Genomic DNA, 25,793 nt, shown 5'->3' with positions numbered 1-25,793 from the left:
GGGGGGGGTAACGGTGGGGCAACACGAGGGAGGGAAGATTCCCCCTGGGGCGGGCCCTCTCCCATGCCTGGCGGTATCCCTGCCGCCCCCTCCTCCACAGGCCCCGCCAGATTGCAAGCAGCAGAGGCGGGGCTCTCCTGCTCATCTGGGCATAGTGGGGGAGGTGCCCCTTGGGCCCAAGCGGGAGCAGTGGTGGACTGGGAAGGAGGAGGGGTGGCTTCGGGTGCCGGGCAGCCAGGTGCACTGGCAATGGTGGGGCCAGCGCCCTGCCGGGGCTCGGGGGGTCCCGGAAGCCCCTCCTTGCCGGGCCAAGGGGCAGTCCCTCCGGCAGAGGTAGCACCGGGTCTCCCTCGTAGAATAGTGCACCCGGTAATGGGCCCCCTGGTAGGGGACCAAGAATGACCCCTCGAGCGCCTCTCCACCATGTGCCGCCGGCGGCAGTTGAAGGTGCACCTGCTGGCGGAATGAGAGGACGTGACGGAGAGCAAGGTCTTTGCAGCCCAGTGAGAGAGGGCTGACCATGGAGATGGGTTTCTCCAGGGTAGAGAGGGCAGGTAACAGGGCGGCATTGGGAAGAAAGGGAGGAACAGAGTTCAGGACCTGGTGGATGCCCAGGTCTTCTAGCGGTTCTAGGGGGACGAACACGCCCCCCGCCGCCAGGCCCTTCTCCACCGCCTCCTGGGCGGCGGCCTCCGATGCTAAAAAGAAGACGACTTTTCCATACATTTTGGAGGCCGCCACAATGGCAGCCTCACCAACGCCCGCACGTAGGTCTCCACGTGGGGCAAAGCGGGCAGCAGGAGGCAACGGACGCTGTGCTTCCTGGTCAAGGTCGGGAAGGGGCCCCGGCCGCTATAGATGGTAGCGGAGGCGGTGGACGGGAAAGATGACATAGCGACAGGCAGGGGGGCTGCCGCCACCTGGGAGTACACCCTGGGGGCCAGGGGAGGGGCACCCGCAGAGCTGGTGGAGGGAACAGCGGGGAGGGATGCCGCGGCTGGTGGTGGGGCTGCGGCAGTGGGGGCAGCCCCTGCCATGGAGGGCTTGGTCTTTTTTGCGGGGCCCTTGCCCTTCTTTTTTCCCTGGCCCTTCCCGCCAGCTGGGGGGCTTCCCCAGGGTCGGAGGGGGCGAGGAACATGGCAGCAGCGGAGATCACCCTGCCGGTGCCCCAGTGGAGTCAGTAGCAGGTGGTTCGGCTGCAGCAGCAGAGGTAGAGGTTTGGGGGGGCAACGGGGTGGCAGGTGGGGAGGTGCGGTGGGGTTTTCTGGAGGGGCTCTACCCGTCTCGTCCCCCGCCATCGTGAGCAAGGAGGGAAGGGGAGCCACCAGAGAGAGAAGGGGAAAAAGGGGAAGCAGGTCGACCACTCCTCCCCCCTAGGCTACAGGCAGGGGAGGAGGGTGCCAAAGGGGGTGGGTTGGGCGGGGGGGCAATCAGGGGTTAGGGGTCAATGACCAACACTGGATGGGATTCCGGCTCCTCTAGCTGCACTGGGGGAGGGGGGAATACAACAGCATTGGAGGTGCAGTGAGGAGGGTTTAAACTAAAAAAGGGGAGTGGCACAAGTGCATGGGAGGGGGCATGGGCGCATGGAGCAAGGGGCTAAGCGGGCTGGAGTTAGGTCAGGGAAACCAAAGGGGCTAGCTTCAGAGACTGGGGCGGGGTAAATAAAACAAAGGCTGCAGAGGGAAATGGGCGGGGCAGGCAAACAAACTGAAGCTAGTAAGGGGGGCTGGGGTAAAAGGGGGGGGAAGGCTGCAAGGGGCAAATGGGGCAGATAGCAAAAGGCAAAGCTGTGGGGTGGGCAGTCCAGGGGGTTGGGGGTGGGCACGTGCGCTTGCACAAAGTCTGTTTAGGTTGGTTGCTGCTTCTGGCCCAAAGGGTGGAAATAGGGCATAGCAAACCAAGCAAGCAGCAGAGTCCAGAGGCAAGAGCTGAGGCAGATGGTAAACAGCCAGTGGGGGTGGTGGAGGGGGCAATGGTGGTGGTAGTGGTGGGGGTTGACGGGGACACAGATGGATTAGGGGGCAGCTCCATGCCACACCCCCTGTGTCCCTACAAACACAGTCAAAACCCCCACCACAAGAGCACAGTTTGAAAGTTACTCAGTTCAAAAGGCCCCCTCCCCAGTAGTCTGCAAAGTCTCTAGTTGCTCCCCCACTGGTAGATGGTCCTCTTCTTCTCCTCCTTGGGGCTTCAGCAGCTCTAGGCAGTAACCTCCACAGCAGCAGCTCCAAGAACTCCAAGTGGTGGTCTGGGCAGGCAGAAAAGGACCCCTCTCAGGTGGTGGTGGCCACAGCAGCAATGGCTGGGGCTAGGGTCCCTCACTCCCCCCCTCTGAGGAGCGGGCCAGCAGGCCCCCCCTCAGGGGCTGTAGTTGGAGCAGTAGCAGCACCTGAGGGTGGGGGGTTCCAGCAGCTGGCCAGCAACCAGGTAGCAGAGAAGGAACAGGTGGTGTATGACCCAGCCACAGGAGCAGCTGGAGCAGCAGAGAGATCCCAGAGCCTAACAGCAGTAGTACCAGCAGCAGCAGCCCTCTTTCTCCTTCTCCCTCCAGGCCAAAGGGCTACAGGAGAGTAATTTTTTTTTTTGAAGCAAAAGATATTTTTATTTGCATAACACACTTACAAAGTAAAAACAGCAGCATATGCAATGTGTAACACAGCAACCAATCACAATTGTTTTCTCATTCGCTTCAGGGGAGGGAAGTGTTCAAGCTTGCCCGGGCCCAGAGCAGGGGGCTTCCTCGACTCTCATGGTCTTCCACCCTTCTGAGTTACCTGGTGGCCCAGAGCGAGGGGGCTTCATCGACTCTCGTGGTCGTCCACCCCCTTGAGTTACCTGGCACCACGCCCGAGTGTCACCAACAATTCCCTCCTCTGAAAGCACCCAACAAGAGGGGCAGGCTGTGGGGTGGACAATCCGGGGGGGCGGGTCACGTGCACCCACGTGTGAAACGACCCCTCTAGGATGGTGGTGTCCGCAGCAGCAATGGCTGGGGCTGGGGTCCCTTACTCTCTCCCCCGATCAAAGGGTCAGACAAAAGGACCCGGACGGGGACACCGAGCAGAGAACCTCGGACAGCGCCCACCGCTCCTCAGAAGCATCAAGGGAGTTGGTGGACGCCGCCCAGAGGAACTCCGCCCGGATATGTGAACGGACCGAGGATCGGAAAACGGCCCCACAGTCGCAGGAAACTCCATCGGCTAACCTCCTCTCTCTGGTTTTATAGATGGCCGTTTTAGCCAGGGTCAGGAGGAGGTTAACTAGGAGATCCCGCGACTTTGTGAGGCCACGGATGGGGAGTGCATAAATAAAAAGGTGAGGGGAAAAACGCAACCAAAAACATAATAGGAGATTTGTGAGGAGCTGGAAGAGGGGCTGCAGCCTGGCGCACTCCAGATATACGTGCGCCAGGGTTTCCCCTCACACCACAAAAGGGACAAGTATCTGGGATGGGGGTGAACCGCGCCAAGTACATGCCCATACTCACAGCTCCGTGAAGGAGCTGCCAACTGATGTCCCCAACAGGCCTCGGAACCAAGGTGGAATATAGGCTCGCCTACCGGGGCTGCTCACCCTCCAAAGGTGGCAGAAGGTCTCGCCACTTTGTGTCGGGGCGGGACACTAGGGTGAGGGCGTGAAGGGTGTGGAGCGCGAGCGTGTATAGATGTTTCCTTGGCGCGGTTTGGAAGCGTACCGGCTGCAGTTCATGCAGTCGGCTCGCAGTGAAGGGGTGGGGGGGGCGCTTGGATCTGTGGGGCAGGGGTCCAATTAAAAAGCCGGCGGCCTGGGGTAGAGGGTGGGCGGGGCATGCCCTCGAGCAGAACCCAGTTGAGATAAGCTCGAGCAGCGGGTGGCAAAGCAGCCTTCACCTCCTGAAGTACGTGCCGGGGGGGGGCGGTACGAGGTCGAGCCGGGCGAGCGCTGGGCGAGTGTCAAGGGATCCAGCCAGTCTCCCCGGTCGTAGTCCAGGAGGTCTCCGACTCTCGTGACTTCTGCCAGGATCAAGCTCTGGCGCACCGAGGGGGACTCCGCCACCTGCACACTGAGCTGGGGGTTGTGTAGCAGGGGCTCCACAAGGAGATCTACCCCCTCGGTGGCTGCCACGGACCTGGTTGTTAAAAACAGTTTCCAAGTCCAGAGGAGGTCCTGGTAGAAGACCGGCAGCCCAGAGAGATAAAAGAGCTGCCGGTCATATCAGAGCCCTCGGATGCGGCGCAGGATGGCGTGGGCCAGTGTGCTCCACGCCAAACTGCCTGCACCACAGAGGAGCCTCTGTAGGGCCTGGAGGCAGAAGACACGGACCTGACTATGTAGACACTTCAGGCCCTGTCCTCCTTCCTTCAGGGGTAGATGAAGGACCCCTACAGGGGCCCAATGTGTTCCTGACCAAAAGAACCCCAGAATCGATGTCCGGAGGTTGGTCAGGAAACCCGGGGCCGGGACCAGGGTGTTGAGCCGGTACCAGAGCATGGACAGGACTAGTTGATTAAGCACCAGCGCTCTCCCTCGGAGGGAGAGACAGCGGAGTAGTCCCGTCCATTTCCGGAGCCGCTCTATCACCCCGCCAATAAATTTTCTCAGTCTCCGGAGGAGAGGGATGTGTGGCAGAAAGGTAAACGCCGAGGTAGAGCAGTGGACCCGCGCTCCACCAGATGGTCTGAAGCACGGGTGGGAGGGAGCTCGCCTGCCGCCAGTCTTCTACCGCCAAACCAGAGCTCTTGACCCAGGCGGAGGAGGCTGCCAAATAGATGGCCTGGCAAGCCTCCACCTGCACCAAGTCGCCGGAGTCCTGGATTACGAGGAGCACATCATCAGCGTACGCCGACAGGACCAGCCGCAGTTCCAGCTCCCGCAGCACCAACCTTGTCAACCTCCTGTGGAGGAGACAGAGGAAGGGCTCGATTGCCAGAGCGTACAGCTGGCCCGAGAGGGGGCACCCCTGCCGTACCTCTCGCCTGAAGTTGACCGGTTCGGTCAGGGTCCAGTTGAGCTTAACCAGACACTCTGCGGAAGCGTACAGCACCCGGAGAAAACCCACAAACTGGGGTCCGAAGCCAAACACTCGCAGAGAGTTCAGGAGGTACCCGGGGTCCACCCTATCGAATGCCTTCTCCTGATCTAGGGACAGGAGGGCGAATGATAGACCATCTCTACGCCCGAGGTCCAAAAGGTCCTGAACCAGAAATAGGTTATCAAAGATACTGCAGTCCGGGACGGTGTAGGTCTGGTCTGGGTGGATCACGTCTGCCAGCACAGACCCTAGCCGCAGCGAGATTGCTTTCGCTACGATTTTGTAGTCTGTGCTGAGGAGCGAGATGGGACGCCAATTTAGTAAATCGCAGAGGTCCCCCTTCTTCGGCAATAAGGCGAGCACAGCTCGCGTGCAAGAAAGAGGGAGGACCCCGCTCTGCAGAGACTCGGCCCAGACGGTGACTAGGTCTGGGCCGAGGACGTCCCAAAACGCGCGGTAAAACTCCACGGTCAGCCCGTCCATGCCTGGAGATTTATTGGTGGGCATGCGGCGGAGGGCTTCCGAGAACTCGGCCAGGGTGAGAGGCAGCTCTAGCCGGTCTCGGTCGCCCACGCTGACCGTGGGGAGTTCCTCCCAGAGCACCCCGCGAGCGCCAGGATCGGTCGGATCCGGGGAGAAAAGGCTTGCGTAGAAGTCACGGGCCCTCCCACACATCTCCTCCGGATCCGTGAGGGGGGTGCCGTCTTCCGCTAGAAGGCAGGTGACGTGTTTTTTGGCCCCCCTCGTTTTCTCCAGGGCATAGAAGAAGCGGGAGCTGCAATCTATCTCCCGAAGGAGGCGGATGCGGGATCGAACAAAGGTGCCCCGGGCCCGATGGTCCTCGATGGCAGCCAGACGCCTCTCCAGCTCTAAGACATCCCATTCCAACTGCTCTATCGCCGCATTTCTCTGTTGGCTGGTGCCCTGGGTGTAGTCGCGGCAGCAAAGCTGGGCACGCACCTTCCCCAGGTCTCACCATCGCCGCACCGAGGGAAAGGCATGCCGCTGCCCTAGGCAGGCCAGCCAGAATTCCCAGAAGGACGTCACGAAGCCCTCATCCTCCAACAAGCTGTTGTTAAAATGCCAATAGGCTGGCCCCGGCCTCTCTGCACAGAGGGAGGCTGTCACGGTGGCTAGGTGATGGTCAGAAAATGGGGCAAGCCGAATGCTGGAGGAATGGGCTCGTGAGAGATGGAAGCATGATAGATAAATGCGGTCTAACCGGGAGTGGCTCACCGATGGGCTTCCACCCGGACAAAGGTGAACGTGGAAGTGTCATCCAGGTGGTGGTCATGCCAGATGTCCGCTAGGGAGTGATGTTCGACTATCTCCCGGAGTGTGTCCGCGGCGGCCGGGCGCTGCTCGGTCCCTGAGCGGTCTTGCTCCTCAAGAGTGGTATTAAAATCCCCTCCCAGGACCAGGCACTCGTGAGAATCTAAGGTGCTGAGGAAGGCGGACGCCTGCTGATAGAATTGCAGCCACTCCGGGCCCGATGTCAGGGCATAGACGTTAACGAGGTTAACCACAAGCCCCTCTATACGGACCCGGAGTTGCAGCAAGCGACCCTTCACGGCCTCGGCGACCCCTAGCACCTCGGGCCGTAGGTCGGGGGAGAACAGAGTCGCCACTCCAGTCTGCCGAATCGTGGAATGGCTAAAGTAGATCCTGTCCCCCCACTCCAGCCGCCAACTGTCTTCAGCGGTCGGATCCGTATGAATCTCCTGCAGGAAAATCACAGAGTACCCTCCTTCCTGAAGGAAGGAGAGCACCTGGGACCTGCGGAGAGCCATCCTACAACCCCGGGTGTTTAACGTTGCGATACTGAGAGGTGTCATGGGGAGGGCTGGGGGGGATCCTCACTGGCAGAGACGCTCACATCCCCCAGCGGGCCGCGCAACAGTCCCTGACTCATCCCGTAGATGAGTAATTGGTCACGGAAGACGTGGACCTGCCAGTTGGCCGCGGCATTCTGCTTCCCAGTCCCTTTACCTTCCCCCATGAGGGCCCTTGTGGCCCGGAGGATTTGAAAAAAATCCCCCCATCGCTGGAGAGCAAGCTGTACCTTGTTGCGGGAGCCACGGACATCCTCTAAAAACTTCCACAGCTCTCCTCGCAGCTCATCGAGGGGTGGGATTACGGTTTCCCGGTTATTCCCCGGCGGGGCCATTGGTGCAGCCCCATGGCCCACTAAAACGGGTAAGCAGGGTGCGGACCCCCAACGGGGTGCCTGATGGCCTGGAGCTTCTATGCCCACCTCAAACCCTGGGGCAATAGGGGGCGGTGGAGGGAAAATAGCAGCCCCTAATGGGTCGGGGCAGGAGACCGCAAAGGCCTCTCCTTGGGGGTCATCGGTTGGAAAAGGGAAGGAGACAGCCCCGGGGGCGGCAATAACATCGCAGGAGGTAGACTGGATAGGGGTAGGGGCAGGGGCAGGGGCAGAGGCGAGGTTCTGGGTTTCGGGAGGCAAGCAGCTGGATGGTGGAGCCTCCCGAGCCGGCTCGAGGGTTAAGGGGGTAGGGAGGGAGCTCTCAGTGATACCAGGCGCGGGCTGTATGGTGGATTTAGCGGCTACAGCATCAGGAGGTGGATTATCTTCTGTTGGGCCCCCGCCCGGGAAGGAAATTGATTGCTCCGCACCAACGGGGGGTGCCCCGGCAGCTCGTGTCCTGGCCGTGTGGCGCCGGCTGTCACCTGAGCAGGCTTGGTGGTCGTCAGCGGGGTGCCATCAGCGGCCGGGTCAATGGAGGAGTCCAGGGGCTCCTCGGAGGTGGGAGCAGAAACAGCAGTTAGGGGGAGGAAACATGGGGAAAAGAGGGGTGGAGTGAGGTCGCCCAAATCGAGGTTTGTTGGCAAAAGGTCATCCTCCCCCTGGGCGACCGGGGTCAGATCTAGGGCCTCGATCTCCTCGAACATGGAGGAGAGGACACTTTCCGTCGCCCTGGGGTTCTCCCCGCTGGCACCCGCCACGACAATTGCCTCGGGGTTCACGGGGGCTTCGGGTGGTATCAGAACAGAAGGGGCTTCCTCGACAGTCTCGTAGGGGAGGGTCTCCCATGGAGGGGAGACACTACCTTCCAGTGCTACCACGTCTTTCCCGGCTGACACCAGTGGATGGGACGCACTCGTGGGCAAAGCGGAAGGTTCGGCATCGGTGCTCCCCTTCCTGGTCTTCTGGGGGGCCTCCACCTCGGGTAGATGAGGCGGAGCTCAAGCCTTCTGCTTGCCTCGCTTCCCCTGGACTAGGGCCCAGCCCTCCATGGCATCATCTGGGGGCTGGTTAGCAGGGGTCGTGTCAGGGGGTAAAGGCGATGGCTCAGGGGCTTGGGGGGGGGACGGTGGGGCGGCATAATGGAGGGAGGATTCTCCCTAGGGCAGGCTCTCTCCCATGCCTGGTGGTATCTCTGCCACACCCTCCTCCATAGGCCCCGCCAGATTGTCAGCAGCGAGGGCAGGGCTCTCTCACTCGTCTGGGCGTTGTAGGGGAGGTGCCCTTTGGGCCTGAGTGGGAGAAGTGGTGGTCCGAAGAGGAGGGGGGCTGGGTTCAGGTATCGGGCGGCCAGGGGCGTCGGCAATGACAGGGCCAATGTCCTGCTGGGTCTCGGGGATCCCAGGTGCCCCTTCTTGCCGGGCTAAGGGGCAGTCCCTCCGGACATGCCCTGACGCCCGGCAGAGGTAGCACCGGGCTTCCCCCGTGGAGAAATACACCCGGTAACGGGCCCCCTGGTGGGGGACTAGGAAGGACCCCTCGATCGCCTGTCCATCACGCGCCGCCGACGGCAGTAGAAGCTGCACTTGCCAGCCGAAGGAAAAGATGTGACGGAGAGTGGGGTCCTTGCAGCCCAACAGGAGAGGGCTGATAACAGAAACAGGTTTCCCCAGGGTGGAAAGGGCGGGTAACAGGGCAGCATTGGGGAGAAAAGGAGGGACAGAGGTGAGGACCAGGCGGACGCCCAGGTCCTCCAGCGGCTCTAGAGGGACAAATACCCCCCCCACTGCCAGGCTCCTCTCCACCGCTTCCTGGGCGGCAGCCTCCAATGCTAAGAAGAAGACGACCTTCCCATACATTTTGGAGGCTGCCACAATGGCCGAGGGCCCCACCACCCTCGCCAACGCCCGCACATAGGTCTCCACGTGGGGCGAGGCGGGCACCAGGAGGCATCGGACACCGTGCTTCCTTGTCATGGTGGGAAAGGGGCCCCAGCCGCTATTGATAGTGGTGGAGGTGGTAGGCGGGAGAGATGACGAGGAGGCAGGCAGGGGGGCTGCCGCCGCCCGGGCATACCTCCTGGGGGCTGAGGAAGGGACACCCACAGAGCTGGTGGAGGGGGCAGCGGGGAAGGACGCCGTGGTCGGTGGCGGGGCCGCAGCAGTGGGGGTGGCCCCTGCCATGGAGGGCCCGGTGGTTTTAGCAGGGCCCTTCCCCTTCTTGCCCTGGCCCTTCCCGCCGGCTGGGGGGGGGCTTCCCTAGAGTCTGGGGAGGCGATGGGCATGGCAGTGGCGGAGGTCACCCCGGTGCCCTCCTTTGCCGATGCCCCAGCGGGGGCGGTGGCAGGTGGTTAAGAGGAGTTGGGGTCAGGTAGAAAGGGACAAGCTGTGGGGTGGACAGTTCGGGGTTGGGGGGCACATGAACCACCATACGCTTGTGCAGAGAGTCCTGTTTGATTGGCTGGTGCTTCTGGCCTACGCAGTGGAATCAGGGTAAGCAGATGTTAGCCAGCAAAGATGGTGGAGTGTGGGGGGGATGAAGATCGTAGTGTGGGGGTTGGGAGGACACAGATGGATCGGGGGGGCAGCTCCGTGCCACACCCCCTGTGTCCCTACAAACACAGTCACGACACAATCAAGGCCTCCCCCCACACGAGAGCACAGTTCGAAAGTTACTCAGTCTTGGGCCCCCTCCACGGCGATTTGTAAGTTCCCTGGGCGGTGTTCCTCTGGTAGACGGCTGTTTCTCTCTCTGTTCCGGGTTTTCTTTTTTGCATTCCAGAAATGCCAGAGCAAGTGATAAGATTCCTCTCAACCGGAGACGGGTCCGCAGACAATCAGCAAGTGGCTGGGTCTGGGGGCTGGGTCCTTCCACTCCCCCCCTCCAGGGAAGCGGGCTGGCAGGCCTCCCCTCTCTCACGGGGGGGCGGGGTTCAGCTGGAGCGGCAGCAGCGTCAGAGGGCGGGCGGGCTAACAGCCAGCCAGCAGCTAGCCAGCACTCTAGCAACAGCAGAGAGAGAAAAAAAAAACAACAAAAAGAAAAGAAAGGGGGGAGAGCGTCTGGCCCGGTCAGGGGGAAGCCAAAAGCAGGGACTAAAAGCAAGGAAAGCCCAGGCCAGAGGGCAGCAGCAGGAGAGCAGGCTAAGTAGGTCCCTTTTCCCTGGGTAAGGTAACGGGGAAGGTTCCAGACCAATCAGGAACCTTCTGGAGACAATTAAGACAGGCTGATTAGAACACCTGCAGCCAATCAAGAAGCTGCTAGAATCAATTAAGGGAAGCTAATCAGGGCACCTGGGTTTTAAAATGGAGCTCACTTCAATTTGTGGTGTGTGAGAGGAGCTGGGAGCAAGAGGCACTAGGAGCTGAGAGTGAGAATGCGGACTGTTGGAGGACTGAGGTGTACAAACATTATCAGACACCAGGAGGAAGGTCCTATGGTGAAGATAAAGAAGGTGTTGGGAGGAGGCCATGGGGAAGTAGCCCAGGGAGTTGTAGCTGTCGCACATCTGTTCCAGGAGGCACTCTAGACAGCTGCATTCCACAGGGCCCTGGGCTGGAACCCGGAGTAGAGGTCGGGCCCGGGTTCCCCCCAAATCCTCCCAACTCCTGGTCAGACACAGGAGGAGTTGACCTGGACTGTGAATTCAGAAAAACGGCCAAGCTGAGGGCTGCCGTGAAGCTCCAAGGCGAGCGAATCCGCCAATAAGCGCAAGACCCACCAAGGTAGAGCAGGAACTTTGTCACAATACCATGATTCTTACTCAGTTGTCCTAATAATACAATAAGCTTAATATTTTATGAGAAACATGACAAATTGAAAGTTATGATACGTAATAGTGTATTGCATGTCATTGTATGGCTCTTAATTCTGACAAGCAAGAAATGAGGGATAGTTTTAAGTACGTAGATGTCTTGGCCCTAAATTTCCAAACTCAAATGCCTGAAAGTTAGGCATGTGATTTTACATCTAGATTCTTAAGAGGCCTGATTTTCAGAGTGCAGAACATCTGAAGCTCTTGTTGATTTATACGGCAATTGCAGCTGGTTAGTATTTTTGAAAATCAGACCTCTTTTATTTAGGCCTCTAAGTATGGATTTAGGTGCATAACTTGGGGAACCCACATTACAAAATATTGGCCATTTTAATTATAAATGAGTGACTAAGTGGAAAACCTTCTTTTTTAGATAAATTGCAGAAACTTCATTGGAAAACAGTTGCGTGTTGCCAGCAGATTTAATGAAGTGACAGTTTCTGGACACCATTTTGTTCCTGAGATGCCAGATATTTATACAGGTCAGAACACATTTCAGCATAATCCAGTCCTTTCTTTCTCCAAAAAGTTTTGTTTTGTATTAATTTTTACCCTACCTCAGAATCTCTCTTTCATAGAAATTAGGAAGCTATTGAATTCTGTTTTTACAACTGTATGAGTGCTTCAGAAATATTGTTTTGAAAGAGACTAGATCAGGTGTGGGCAAACTTTTTGGCCCAAGGACCACATCTGGGTATGGAAATTGTACGGCGGGCCATGAATGCTCATGAAATTGGGGGTTGGGGTGAGGGCTCTGGGGTGGGGCCAGAAATTAGGACTTCAGGGTGTGGGAAGGGGCACAGGACTGGGGCAGGGGGTTCGGGTGCGGGGGCAGGGGTGAGGACTCCAACCGGGGATGCGGGCTCTGGGGTGGGGCTGAGGATGAGGGGTTTAGGGTGCCCCAGGCTAGGACCGAGGGGCTCAGGGCTAGGGCAGAGGGTTGGGGTGCAGGACGGGGTCAGGGATGCAGGTTCCAGGTGACACTTACCTCAAGCAACGATTCCTGGCCAGTGGAAGCTGTGGGGGCAGCACTTGGGGCAGGGGCCGCGTGCGGAGCCCCCTGGCTGCCCCTATGCATAGGAGCTGGAGGGCGGAGATGCCGCTTCTTCCGGGAGCCATACGGAGCTACAGCATGGAGCCACACAAGCTCTGGACCCTGCTCCCTAGTGGGATCTTGAGGGCCAGATTAAAACATCTGAAGGGCCAGATGTGGCCCCCGGGCCATAGTTTGCCCATCCCTGGACTAGATAGTTCAGGTCTGTTGTAATGATAAGAAGAGCCTTTCAAATCTATTAAAATTGGATAATAGTGAAAAGTTTAAAGCCTTGGCAGGTCCTTCAGAAGGAAAAAGAAGATGGTTCTAAATATCACATATGTGTCAAGGTATCACATACAAGAGAGGGCGTGGGGGTGAATTAAGGAAGCTGGGTAAAATCACTGAACAATAGATGACATTGAGAGCACAATAAAGACAGAATCCTTGCTCTCACTTCTGGTGCCCAGTGCTCCATCTATTATTTACAACACTAAAATATATTTGAAAAGTTTAGCAGACAGTTAATAAAACTACTTTTAATGCTTTAGATTTATGTTCATAAACCAATTGGAAATCTAATCAACCCAGTGTATTAAATTTATTTTGTCTAATAGTTGAGAAGTTGTTCAACTACATCTATGCTCTTATATTTCACTGTAAAATATAAAAATTGTTACTAATTCCTACTTCCTTTTAGATGGCAGTCAAGCACAATCCTTAGTTTGTGTCCCTCTTGATGTGACAGACACACTGAAATGTTTCAGAGAAACCCTAGAAAAATCTAAATACCACAGCAGAGCACTTAGACACAGCAGAAAATTGCTTTCGCTATTTCTTGCTCACACACAAGGTAAGGTGTTTGTTATGGTGTCCCTTAATTATCAAATGTTTGTGGTTCCACCCCTATAACAAGTGACTGCACATGCTACATATTTTTAGTAGCAAATATTGGAAAATCAATTTTTAAAATCCAGTGATAGTTGAGAGTAAGATAATAGTCACTTTTATTTAAAGAAAAATTCTGAACTGTGGTAAGGCCAAAATTTAACCAAACATTTTTCTCTTTAAGAACATAAGAACAGCCATAGTCTTCAAAAAAAAAAAAAAAAAAAAAAAGGAAGTATATTTTTCACACAATACAGAGTCAACGTGTGGAACTCTTTGCCAGAGGATATTGTGAAGGCCAAGACTATAACAGGGTTCAAAAAAGAACTAGATAAATTCATGGAGGATAGGTCCATCAATGGCCATTAGCCAGGATGAGCAGAGACGGTGTCCCTATCCTCTGTTTGCCAGAAGCTGTGAATGGGCAACAGAGAATGGATAACTTGTTGATTACCTGTTCTGTTCATTCCCACTGGGACACCTGGCATTAACCACTCTCAGAAGACAGGATACTGGGTTAGATGGAACTTCGGTCTGATCCAGTACGGCTGTTCTTAATTACAGCTTCATTCATTCATTCATTCCAGCTTTCGTTATCCATTTAATTCTTGTTGCCCTTTTTGGGCCTGAGTTGTTAGCCAGTATTTGGGCCTCTTGATGAGTTATTTTCATTAGGAGGAGAAGTTGAAGATAGAGTTAGGAATGTCTCTAATGCAGTCCTATTTTTTTACAAGGATTGTATATAGAGTTCTGTTTCCCTGAACATAATAGAAACAAAGAACAGCAGGCAGTTTCCTTTCTCAGAAATCCAAGTCTGCCTTTCCAGTGAGTACTGTGCCTCAGAAAAGGTTCTGTCTCTAGGTTTCCTCGCAGTGCCACATGCATGACTGCTTCTCATGTTTCTGCTGGCTTTCTTCTCAATTCACACTCAGACATACAGCTGTAACCAATATAATAGCCCTTGCATTTGCAAATAGTTTCAGTTAACCTCCTCCTATTCTCCCTGGATTAGTTCGTGTTCAGGCCTTGTTCTGTACCCAAGTGCCTTGGGATGTGGCTTCCTGTTTTACTGTGGTAGCTACACAGAGGAATATTTGATTGCTCCTTCTACTCAGCCTGAAAGAAGAGCACTTAGGACAGTGCAGTCTTTGATTATCTATAGGTCAAAGACCCTCATGATGGCAGCCATTAACATCTTTCAGCATCACAACATTTATTTTTCAAGACACAATGAATTACAACTTTTAAAAAATAAATGCAAGATCAGCATTTATGAACATATCTACAATATGGTCAAATGTAGTCTCTTCAGTTTAAAACTGCCTATATTGCGATATGCAGTGTTGTTGCAGCTTTGTTAGTCCCAGGATATTAGAGAGACAAGACAGTGAGGTAATATGTTTTGTTGGACCAACTTCTGTTGGTGAGAGAGGCAAGCTTTCAAGCTTCCGGATCTGAAGAAGAGCTCTGGGTAAACTTGAAAGTTTGTCTCTCTGACCAACAGAAATTGGTGGAATAAAACCTGATTCAGAGCAGGGACTTAAACCTGGGTCTTCCACATGTCAGATGAGTGCCCTCGCATGGTGCTATTGGCTTTTCTGAGGGGGGAGGGTGTCTCTCTCTCTTCCCCCCACCCTAAAAAATCAATTCTGGACCTTAGAAACCTTCTCACTGAAAGTTTTGTTGAAACATACAAGTTTTGGTTCCAATAAAAAAAATTGGTTGAAATATTCCCAACCAGCTCTAGTTACTACACTCAGAAGGTTCAGATGGCCTCTGCTAAAAAGAGAAAAAGATACCAGAGGAGGAAATCATCTGCCGCCTCCTTCATTATCTGTTGACCTTTCAATGTCATCATCAAGGCAGCTAATTTGACTCCTTGTATGGGAGCCATGTACATTTTCTGGAGTATCTTTTTCCTCCCCCCTGCTTTTCAGAACCATTTGTTTTATTTTTGTGGGGCCTGGAACCTCACCACTACAGACCATTGGATGTAGAGATCACAGAGGTGGGGTATTCTAGAGAAATCCAGACCTCCCCACCTACCAGCCCTATTCCCAATCCCTTTTCAGAGACCCCTTTCACAAGAGCGTGTTACATCAAGAAGTGGAGTCCCTTCTAAGTTTTGGTGCAGTGAAAGAAGTGCCTCATAATACAAAGGGAAGGGTTTTATTCCTAATGCTTTTCAATATTGAAGGAAAAAAGGATGTGGTGCACATTTTTGGACTTGACACAGCTAACCACCTTCAGCTGCAAATTCAAGTTCTAGGTGGTAAAACTGCCCTCTGTAACTTTTTTTCATTGAGGCACAAGACTGGTATGCAGCTCTCAACCTCTAAGATGCTTATTTTCACATAGTAATCCATCCTGCTCATCCTGCTGGGATTCCAAGTGGGTATTTTCCACTATCTGTAGAGTGTTCTACCATTTGGTCTATTGACAGCACTGAGGGCCCTTGTTATGTGAGAAAACAAGGAGTCCAGATTTACCCATACCTCGATGATTCGCTCATTTGAGAGAAACCTCCACAACATGTGACCAACTCCACATGTTGCTTTTTGTAGTTTATACAGGTAGGGTAAGAGATCAAGCTACTTAGACCCAGAGATTTTTCAACTAGATTTCTACTGGCATTAAGCTATACTATGAATATGCGAATTTAGACCCACCTTCAACATTATAGCTTACTTCATGATGGCTCAGGCAGCTACCGCAGCTTCAGTGAGAAGTGTTCCAATCTGAAAAATTTGTAGGGCAGCAACATAGGATTCAGTACATACATTTACACAAAATTACTCCTTAGTAGAGTCATGAAAATCTGATGCCCACTTTGGCAAAACTGTCTTGCAGTTGCTATTCAGGTAGACTCTGAGCATCCACCTTCCATGATGTAGGTTACTGCTTGTAAGGCACCAGGAGTGGAATAATATGGACAAGCACTCGAAGAAGAAGAAGAAACAGTTACTTACTTTATTGTACTTGTGATTCCTCTAGAGGTGTATTCCACAACCCATGCTTCTTCCACACAACTACAGAATCCTATAACACCTGGATTCTATACTGGCAAAGGAACTGAGGGACACTTGGGGTCACCCCAGCTTTTATACCGTGTGGTGTATGAGGTCAGCCTCAGTGCATCTGGACAGCACATCTTGAAGAACCACAGTTACTTGGCATATAGAACATCATGTCTGCAGTGATTCCAGCATCCATCACTGTGTAAAATAGGAGCCCAAAGAATACTACTTAATTTGCTGTAGATCTCTGGATTGACATTGTGTTGAGTTGCTGACTGACTTTCTGGTCCTGGAAAGTTTCTCCTTGAAAGCTACATGGGGCAAATAGGAACATTTAAAAACTTTTTTGTTTAGTGCTTTCAGGCTAAATCCAGAGTACAAGTAATGCTCAGTGTGTCATAGTTCATTTATTCAGAGCAAATTAATATATATACTGCAGGGATAGAAAATGTTTCTGAAAAATGCAGCCTGCTTTTCTTCTCCCATGTTTATTCACTTTTAATCACAAGTTGGCTATTCCTTCTAACCTGCTATTATAAAGACCAGAAATGTCATGTAGAAATTAGACACTGAAAATATTTTGTTTTGGTGATATGGTTTAGAATCATTTATGTGAAGGAAATATGGCTGTAAACTATATTTAGTAAGTAAATTACATTTCTGACCTAGATACCTTTGGAAGAGTACCCTATCGGATCTCTTCAAATGAAAAAGTGGAATTTAGTGTGGGAGCTGAACTGACATTTCTACCAAAACCACATGACCTTTCTCAAGAAAAATTTAATTTCCCCAGTAGGGTCGAAAGCAGACCATTACCTGAGTCACAGCTCTCAGTAGTTGTCTCTTCATATGAAAAAACTATTGGTAAGATATTTACATATTTTTGTTTACAGCTAATACAAACAACTCTGTTTACCTATGTTCATGTTCTTCTTCATGCAGTTTTATTCTCTGTCCCTTTCACGTCAGACAGTCTTCACAGCAGGTATTCCCCATCCACATAGTGTTTATGGGACAACCCCTAGCCCCCCCCCCCCAATAAAAAATAATTTCCCCAGTATGATCCAAAACAAGCCAATACCTCAGTCACAATTTTCAGGAGTTATCTCTTCATATGAAAAATGTTACTTCAGTGGAGCTTCAGTGATTTACACCAGTTGAGAATCTGGTTCATGATTTTATCATCTGACCGTGTCCCTTTACTTCTTTTTATAGACTTTTCCCAGGAAACCATTTGACAGCTAAGGGGGTTTATGATTTTTTTAAACTGCTGTATGCAACCTGTAGAAATGAGAGAATTGCATTTGTATCATGAATGCTTATTTTCAAACAAGTTCTGTCCATTTAATAGGTCTGAAAGAGATTCATGCATATGTCTTGCTCCAGTTGGAGTTAGTGGGAATAGGGTTGGGTCCATAGTCACACATTTGAAATTAAAATATCCCCAAATCCTCAGAAACCTTTACATAAAATATTCATAATCTTATTTACTATCTCCTGTGTGCAAATCTATTTCTGTTGCAAAGTTGTTCAAGATCCAGTAATGGTTTTAATGTTATAATGGATTTTTTTCTAATTGATGAAAAACAGAAATCCTTCAAATAAATAACCAGAGAGACCTCAAGGTGCAGGCTCTACATGAACTTGGAAATCTTCACTTTTATGCAGGAAAGAAGAGGTACATAGTCACTGGATGAACAGTAGATACAGAAATGACACAATTTTTATTTTTGTAATTTTATCTATAATTCTCCTGACTTTCAGTTCTTCTATGAGTTAATCTGCTGTCTTCATTTCCATATTGTTCTCCCATCCATTTTCTCTACTAACTACATTAATGAATGGCTTTCTTTGGAACCAATATATATGTGTCTCTACGAAGTAACTATGTCATTTACCATACAGCTATTTGATCTTAGTAAAATATTGATCAACTTGTGAGTTGGTCAAAAATTATATTTTTTGTGTCTTACAAACTAGATTCCAATTTTCTGTCTGAATAACAATTATTTGTAGCTGATAGAAAGCAGAATAAAACTCTTCTTCTGCTACAGAAGATGTCAGCAATATGATGGATACATTTTTTTATGTTACAGAGCTGCTTTTAAATACTGGTGTCAAGCCCTTGATGAAACACTTAACATAGCTGATGTACTTAACAACTGGCAAGAGTTAGATGGCTTTTCAAAAAATGTTACTGATGACTTTACGGATGGAAGTTCTAAACATTTTAGTGAGAAATGTATTTATCAAGCTGGAATTTGGGGGTGCTTGCATGCAGCAGTTTTAGCAGCTAAGATAGCTCAGTAAGTATTTTATTTTTTAATGTATTTCTTTAGATTTTAGAACTCCACACCAACAAATGCCCATCTAAGGCCTTGAGTGCCCCAACATAAATTTAAAAACACATTAAAGAGGAGTTATAAAACAAAATCAGTCAAAGCAGCTGTACTTCTGCTATTACCCTGACCATGTCCCTTGCTAATTAACAGTGAGCATGCCCAATACAGTATAACTGTAAATTCCCACACTGCATCACAGTTTTTCCTTAAAACAAAAATTAATCCCCCAGCTTCCTCAGCCTTCTTCCAGTTCCCACTCGAGCACTTGAACTTTGTAGCATGCCCAGAAGGTTAACAGATTTAAGCTATTTTAGATCAGCATGTGGAGAGTATTCTAAAGGGAAGTGGCCCTCTTTGAGAACACTCTGCGGACAGCCCCCTCTCTCAAGCACTGCCCTCTGATCTTAACCGCAGCTGTATGGCACAGGGAGGGATCATAGGAATAGAATAATAATATATGTATAAAACATAAAAATCTAATAAATGATTGACAAATTGTAGCCAAAAGGACTTTACATCCTTATTAATTTTTCAATAGAAACATCAAAATTCTCAAGTTAGTGCTCTTAATGAATATTAATATATCAGGGCAAATTTAATGGGGAAAAATTGTAATTTTTCTGATTAGTCTTAGGTCAGATGAAGTTTTATCTGTTGTATGCCGGACTACCACAAATAACTATATCAGCCAAGCTATCGTATGCATACTATTAAAAGACCATAGTTAAGATTCTGTTTTGTGCCTCTAAGAGGCATGGCACAGAATTAGCAGCCAAGGGGGGAAAAAAGGGGTGGGGGCATAGGTGGCTTAAACTACCTTTTGTGGCCACTGATCCTGAGCTGCTCTGCCGCCCCAGGTGTAACTTAAGCAGCAGCCTGTCCCTGGGATGCCTTGCTCCACAGTGCACCCAGAATCTCTGCAGCACTATGGCCCCACTCCCAGTACACTTCCACCCCATGTGAATGTCACAGTTCGGGGCAACTGCACCTGTATTCCCCCTCCGTGGTCCACCAAGGGTACCCATCTCCTCAGCCGTCACCTTTGTTGGGTAGTAACCCCTGTCTGTCTGCCTCCTGACCAGGATTTTTCCAGGCTGTGCAGTTCCCTGCCTATACTGATATTCCCAGCAAGCCAGACTGCCTAAACAGGGTACCATCTCCTGTTTGCTTTCTCTTCAAAGGCTATGGACAGCCTAATGGCCCACAGCTATGAATTATAGTATAGCTCTTTATAAGCAAGCACATTTATTCTGAAGGTAAGAGCATTACTGAGATAACATATTAAAACAATAAAAGAATCTACATGCATGCTAAAAAGCTTTCAAGAGGTCACCCCAACTCCAGTCTCTGGCTCTGATAAGTGTCACTCCATCAAAACTCACAACTAGGTTTTCCCTGTGGTTACAAGTTCATGACTGGTTTCAGAGTAGCAGCCATGTTAGTCTGTATTCGCAAAAAGAAAAGGAGTACTTGAAAATAAAATATAAAATACAGTATTTTCCACTGAATACATCCGATGAAGAGAGCTGTAGCTCACGAAAGCTTATGCTCAAATAACTTTGTGAGTCTCTAAGGTGCCACAAGTACTCCTTTTCTTTTTAAGTTCATGACTGTATCAGATTCAGAACCAGAACAACCAGGAATAGTTCAGCCTTTTCCTTTCTACAGCACGGGCCTTTGATCTTGGTCTCATGTAGTAAGTGATCAGCAGACAGTGACCCCTCCTCAGGCCATATTTTCAAAAGGTTTTTGCATTCCCCAGAGATGTGGAATTTATATTCACCTCCCCCTAGATATTCCCCAGGAAAACCACTTAACACTTTTTGTTCCACAAGTCCATTGTTATCTGGCACATTGTTCAATATAGTCCTTTGATCCTCCAGGTCTCACATATGTAAACATATCCCCACAGTGGAGGTTACATAACCCATTTATTTAATACAACGAACCCCAAAGATACTTACATTTAATTCAGTTAGGTCTCCCAAGGATGTTGCAGGAAATTGCCAGATCTGTCACAGCTAGGGCTTGTGAGGGAGCCCTGGGAAAGCAGCCTTACAGCTTTCTTCCTCAATTCCTGCACTGAGGGAATCCTTCTACATCAATTTCCAGGGCTTTTAGAGCCCCTTTGTGCTGCTCTGGCCCTCTTACCCAAAGTAATGGGACTGGAGCAGAGGTAAGGATTTTGCCCCATAACATGCAAAAGATTAAAGCACTTTGCACATATTATACACACCATAGTGGCCAATCATCATGAAATCTCTGGTGAGGTATTATGAGGGAGGATATAGCCACGTATCTATTTATTTCTCTTTTTTTCTATATAGGTTCTTACACTGCCCTCATGACCATAATATTGAGAACCTTCCAGTAGTTCATTAAGCCATGTGACGTGACATTTTCAAATCTGAAAAACTGCTAGAGGTCATTATTAATAATTATTATAGTAGGAAAAAAAGCTTTGTTAATTAACATAAATTAATGAACACATTCAAATGTCTTACCTATATGTTATACTTACTCAGGTATATATTGACATCAAATGTGAGATTAAGAACTAAATGCTGCATTTTCTCTGCTATACTCTTTAAGGTAAGGATATATTTTCATTTAGAATTTATTCAGTAGTTGGCATATTGTTTTCAAGATATAAAGCTCAATAAATGGCCAATGATATAAAAATATTCCCATATCAAATTATGTAGAGTCAAGATTGAAGGTAGATACCAACTTATGCACATGTATTTTAATCTCAAATTATCATTTCAATAAGAAGTTAATCTCCCAGAGAAGAAATAAAATATTGTAATGTGAAGATGGCTAAAACATTTGCCAGTCAAATAGATCTTTTTTCCTCTTGAAGTAGATACCATCAATATCAGCAGGGTGCTTCCTGTCACAGATCTCTACAGAGTCTTCATAGATTGTCATACATTTTTAACTAGGTAACCGAGAGTATAGAAACTTTTTAAAAAATTCACTGAAGAATGTTTCTTTTGGTAATGCAAAATTTTGACTATTCAGGCTAAATTTTCAACTGTTAGAAGTTTCCTCTAAAAGCTATGGCAGAGCATTCAAATGAATAAAAATTTCACTTAGAAAGAAAGTAAGATCTTTAAATTAAGAATGCAATCTTTTGGAAACAAAGTCAGGAGTAAAGATGTTTCTGTATACTCTGGGAATGGAGATTTGAGGCATTACTAAAAACAGGGATCCTGAAAGAGGGATCACAAATATCCTGTCAACTGGATTTCTCATACGCACAGGGGGTCTATGCTAATAGATACCAATGCAGCCTCAGGAACTTAATCAGCTTCATCCAAAAAAATGGGGAATAGAAAATTCGTAGCATTATTTTAATCACATGCATCATCCTAGGATCCTTATGCTGCAGCCTGATCCACGAGGATAGAACCCATCCAGACTGAAGCCCTGTTAACTTCACCAAGAATAGAAACCAAATCCTAACATTTGAGCAAAAGAATTTCAATTATCTATTAGCACTATAGCATCTGTGATACAAAGCTGAAAAATGTTGATTCCATGAATCAGAGAGCAATAGTATCAGCCGATCATCGCAGTATTGTCCCATTGGAAATACTTGTGCATGACTGGAGTAGGATCTGTCCTAGTTCATTCAGATGGCTGTAGCTTGATGAAAGTGTGCTGCAAAATATGATCAGTCCACTGCCATGGTACCTAACAAGGATAAAGTCCCATAACTTGTTTGGTTTGGAAGGTTGTTTTATAACATTGTTTCCTCTTTCTGGTATAGTTTTTAATCTAGTTATTGTCCCAGGTTTATGCTAGCTATTTTGTGTTTCACATTGCTGCATGAATATATAAACGGTAAGGCCATGTCTGCACTAGTGAGCTTACAGTGGCACAGCTGTACTGATGCTGCCGCGCCACTGTAAGATCGCTCATGTAGACGTTCTATGCCGATGGGAGAGAGCTCTCCCATCGACATAATAGAACCACCTCCGTGAGTGGCAGTGGCTATATTGGCAGGAGAGGCTCTTCCACCCACATAGCACTGTGCACGCTTACCACTTATGCCGGTGAAATGTATGTCTCTCAAGGGTGTGTTTTTTCACATCCCTGAGCGACATAGCTTTTGCCGACATAAGTGGCAGTGTAGACATGGCAAGTCTCTAGGCATGAGTGCTAACTGTGATGTCATAGACTCTGTATAGGAGGAATTTTCAATTTCAGAGACAACATTCTTATCTTGTACAATACTCGCCCTTCTACAAGTTTTGCCTCTTAAAATCCATTTAAGATGGATCAACTTTAGTAAACAACTCAAAGAAAACACATTTTCCGTATTTAAACTTACTGTCCATGTGTCAAAAACAGTACTATTCTGTGGCTTGGTCTAGCATACCAAAGACGCTGGCAGGCAGGATGCCGGCCATCATTATCCAGGATGTTCCCACTCTCTAGGGCTCTCTCCTCAGCTTTTTCACTTTGACTCCTCCCTCACTCAGCAGGCACAGGAGGGCAGGGTTCATGTCTTCAAATAGTAGCCATTTCTCTCGTGACCAAAGAAGACTATAATAGAAAAAAGGGAAAAAACCTCCCATTGGTTCTGCCTCTTACAGTAGCATTTTTACCTTGGGACGGCTATTGTTGTTTCTGCTTTCAATGAAAGAAATCTCACCTACCTCAGTGAAACAAGGAGGTGGCTGAAGCAGTGTCCTGAGCTGTGACGGACAAAACCAGCCCCTTAGCTTGCATAAAGGTGGTAGTGACTTTTTCCAGAAGTAGCAGGAAGTTGGTGGAGTCACAGGCTGTAAAAGACCAAACCAGCCTGCTAAGCTTGTGCAAAAGGGAGAGAAGCCCTTCTGTGGGGGAAGATACTCTCCATAAAGAGATGCTTTAAGACTTCCATGAGGTGAGGAATCTCAACAAGCCCTTCCTCCTTGTTTTCCCCGGCTCCTGAAGTGCTTGAATGAGTCATAAATTCCTTCCTGTATGCCAGGGGTGGCCAACCTGTGGCTCCGGAGCCACATGCGGCTCTTTAGAGGTTAATATGTGGCTCCTTGCACAGGCGCTGACTCTGGAGCTGGAGCTACAGACATTAACGTTCCAGTGTGCCAGGGGGTGCTCATTGCTCAACTCCCTGCTCTGCCCCAGGCCCTGCCCCCACTCAACCCCTTCCCCCAAGGCTCCTGCCCCTTCCCCCGAGCCTGCCATGAGCTCATTGCTCCTTTCCCTCCCCCCCCGCCCCCAGCTTCCCGCTCATGCGAAACAGATTATGGTAGGTGGGGGAGCTGACTGGCAGGGCTGCTGGCGAGTGGGAGGCGCTGGGGGCTGGAGCGGTGGGGAGCTGATGGGGTGCTGCTGATGTATTACTGTGGCTCTTTGGCAATGTACATTGGTAAATTCTGGCTCCTTCTCAGGCTCAGGTTGGCCAGCCCTGCTGTATGCTATCAGGAGGCTTTATACTCTTCTCCTAGGGGTTACCTGACACATTTTCAAGAGCCTCTCTGGAGATTTACTATTATACTTCTTCCACTCTATCTAAAGTTTTGTTTTGATGTGCTCTGACTTGGAAAGCTGAGCCCTAAACCCCATTAGGAAGGTTTCTTAGCAGGAAGTGGCATATTTGCTGAGGCTTCTTTTGTGGTAATTTTGTTTATTGGGATGGATGTGGGTGTGTGTGTGTTTGTTTTAGTTTGTTTGTTGCAGACTTCCCTCCAAGTCCTGAGTCAACAAATAACTAAGACTACCAGCATCTCTCCCTTTGCCACACAACTGGTTGTTATAAATCTGCTCAGGGACTGCATAGGTTCCCAGAAAATTCTGAGGGAGGAAAGGATAGAATTAGAGAGCAGGAAAATACTGGTTGATGATGATAGTCATCCTGCCTATCAGACCAAGTGATGAGGACCAACACAGAGAAAACCACTGAAAGCAAATTAGCAGTAATTTTGAATTTAATTTACCATTGAATATAATTTACCTATCCAGACAAATAGACATTGTTTGTGGCTTTTCTGGACCTAGATCTCCTTCTGTGCTTTGCTCAGTGTCATTTGATGCTCTCTTCTATCCATCTACAGCCGGATCTCTTACTCGATCAAGGTTCAGACATGAAAACATTAATCATTCCTCTACAATTTTGCATGGTTTCATTTGGAACCAGGTGAAATATAGAAGTTGACTGAATTTCATTTTGAGCTTTGGGAATTGTTCATCCTTTTTTATGCTTCACAGCTGCATATATACTTACAAATATGTCATTTTTATTATTTTCAGACACTGTTTAGAGTCTCTATTCCACATCCCACAGCTGATTGTGACTTTGCACAATATGAAATACACAAACTTATTCCTGGCATTGATTTGTTCTCTGATCGCTACAGAGCTGATGTCTCCACTGTAGTTGCAAGTCTGAGTTTCCTTATATTTGAATTGCATTGTGCAAAGCAAAATTTAATAGTAAGTACTATTGAAAAACATATATAAATGAATTGTAAGTCATCATATTTAATAGAAAATTGTTATGCTTAATCTGTTGTGGATACCCAGCATGCTTTGGAGAGAGCCTTTGTTATCTTTGTTGGCTGGTGGTCTGGGGACTGTTGCAACAGGGTCATGGCACAGAGTTCTGCATTTTTTAATCCCGTGGGGCAGAGATTCTCAAACCGGGGTGATGTGTGTGCCCCGAGGAGGGGGATGCCTCCAGGGATATCATAGAATATATTCTGGGGGTGGGGGGCATGAGAAGCTTTAGGGAAAAAAATCTTGCTGCACACATTGAGAGCTGGGCAGCCAGAGAGTGGCAGCTGCTGGCCGAGGGCCCAGCTCTGAAGGCAGTGTCACCACCAGCAGCAGCAGAGAAGTAAGGGTGGCAATACCATACCATGCCACCCATACTTCTGCTATGCTGCTGGTGGTGGTGCTGCCTTCAGAGGTGGGCACCTGGCCAGCAGTCACTGCTCTCTGCTTTTACTTCAGAGCTGTGTGGCCAGAGCGTGGCAGCTGCTGGCTGGGTGCCTGGGGCAGGGAGTGCATAAACTACTACAGACACAAAGAAGGGGGGCATGATCAAATAAGTTTGAGAATGACTGACTGCCTTAGGGTCTGTACATTTTGCGTGTGTAAGGTCAGCAATACTGATTTATTATTTCATGCCATGTTGGTGGAATATTGTAATGGTCTATCTCTTTCTCTCTCTCTCTCTCTCTCTCTCATTTATTTCCTCCCTCCTTGAAAGTGTCAGTAGTAGTCAAGGAGTAGAACTAAGCTCAGGCATAGAAGTGCTTTTCACATGAAGCCAGATGCAGAGATAAACTAGGATTTTATCCAGTTTACAAATGGAATTGGCTGCAGAGCTAAACCACCACTGTGCTTATGCTGTGTCCTCCTAAGTAGATGCAGCTGCTGGCTTTTCTACCACTCACGGTGTGTCCAGGTTGTCAGGGGATTACAATTGGTTAGCATAGATAGGGACTTGTACATGACAGGAAGCCA

General features: G+C 49.5%; 1 protein-coding gene across 1 annotated transcript in view; it reads left to right on the top strand.

Moving 5' to 3' along the window:
* The window catches only part of CFAP54 (cilia and flagella associated protein 54), a 209,517-nt gene that overhangs the window by 114,789 nt on the left and 68,935 nt on the right, over positions 1-25,793 (top strand). The window contains exons 40-46 of the mRNA XM_074941863.1: positions 11,405-11,513; positions 12,765-12,917; positions 16,639-16,833; positions 17,560-17,647; positions 18,066-18,275; positions 20,837-20,903; positions 24,576-24,758. Of these exons, the coding sequence (XP_074797964.1) occupies positions 11,405-11,513; positions 12,765-12,917; positions 16,639-16,833; positions 17,560-17,647; positions 18,066-18,275; positions 20,837-20,903; positions 24,576-24,758 (1,005 nt within the window). The remainder of the gene's footprint in view (positions 1-11,404; positions 11,514-12,764; positions 12,918-16,638; positions 16,834-17,559; positions 17,648-18,065; positions 18,276-20,836; positions 20,904-24,575; positions 24,759-25,793) is intronic.

Source organism: Natator depressus, chromosome 1, assembly GCF_965152275.1.
Source record: "Natator depressus isolate rNatDep1 chromosome 1, rNatDep2.hap1, whole genome shotgun sequence".
In the NCBI taxonomy this organism is placed as follows: Eukaryota; Metazoa; Chordata; order Testudines; family Cheloniidae; genus Natator; species Natator depressus.
Note: the sequence above shows the minus strand (reverse complement) of the source record. Positions and strands in the feature narration are given on the sequence as shown.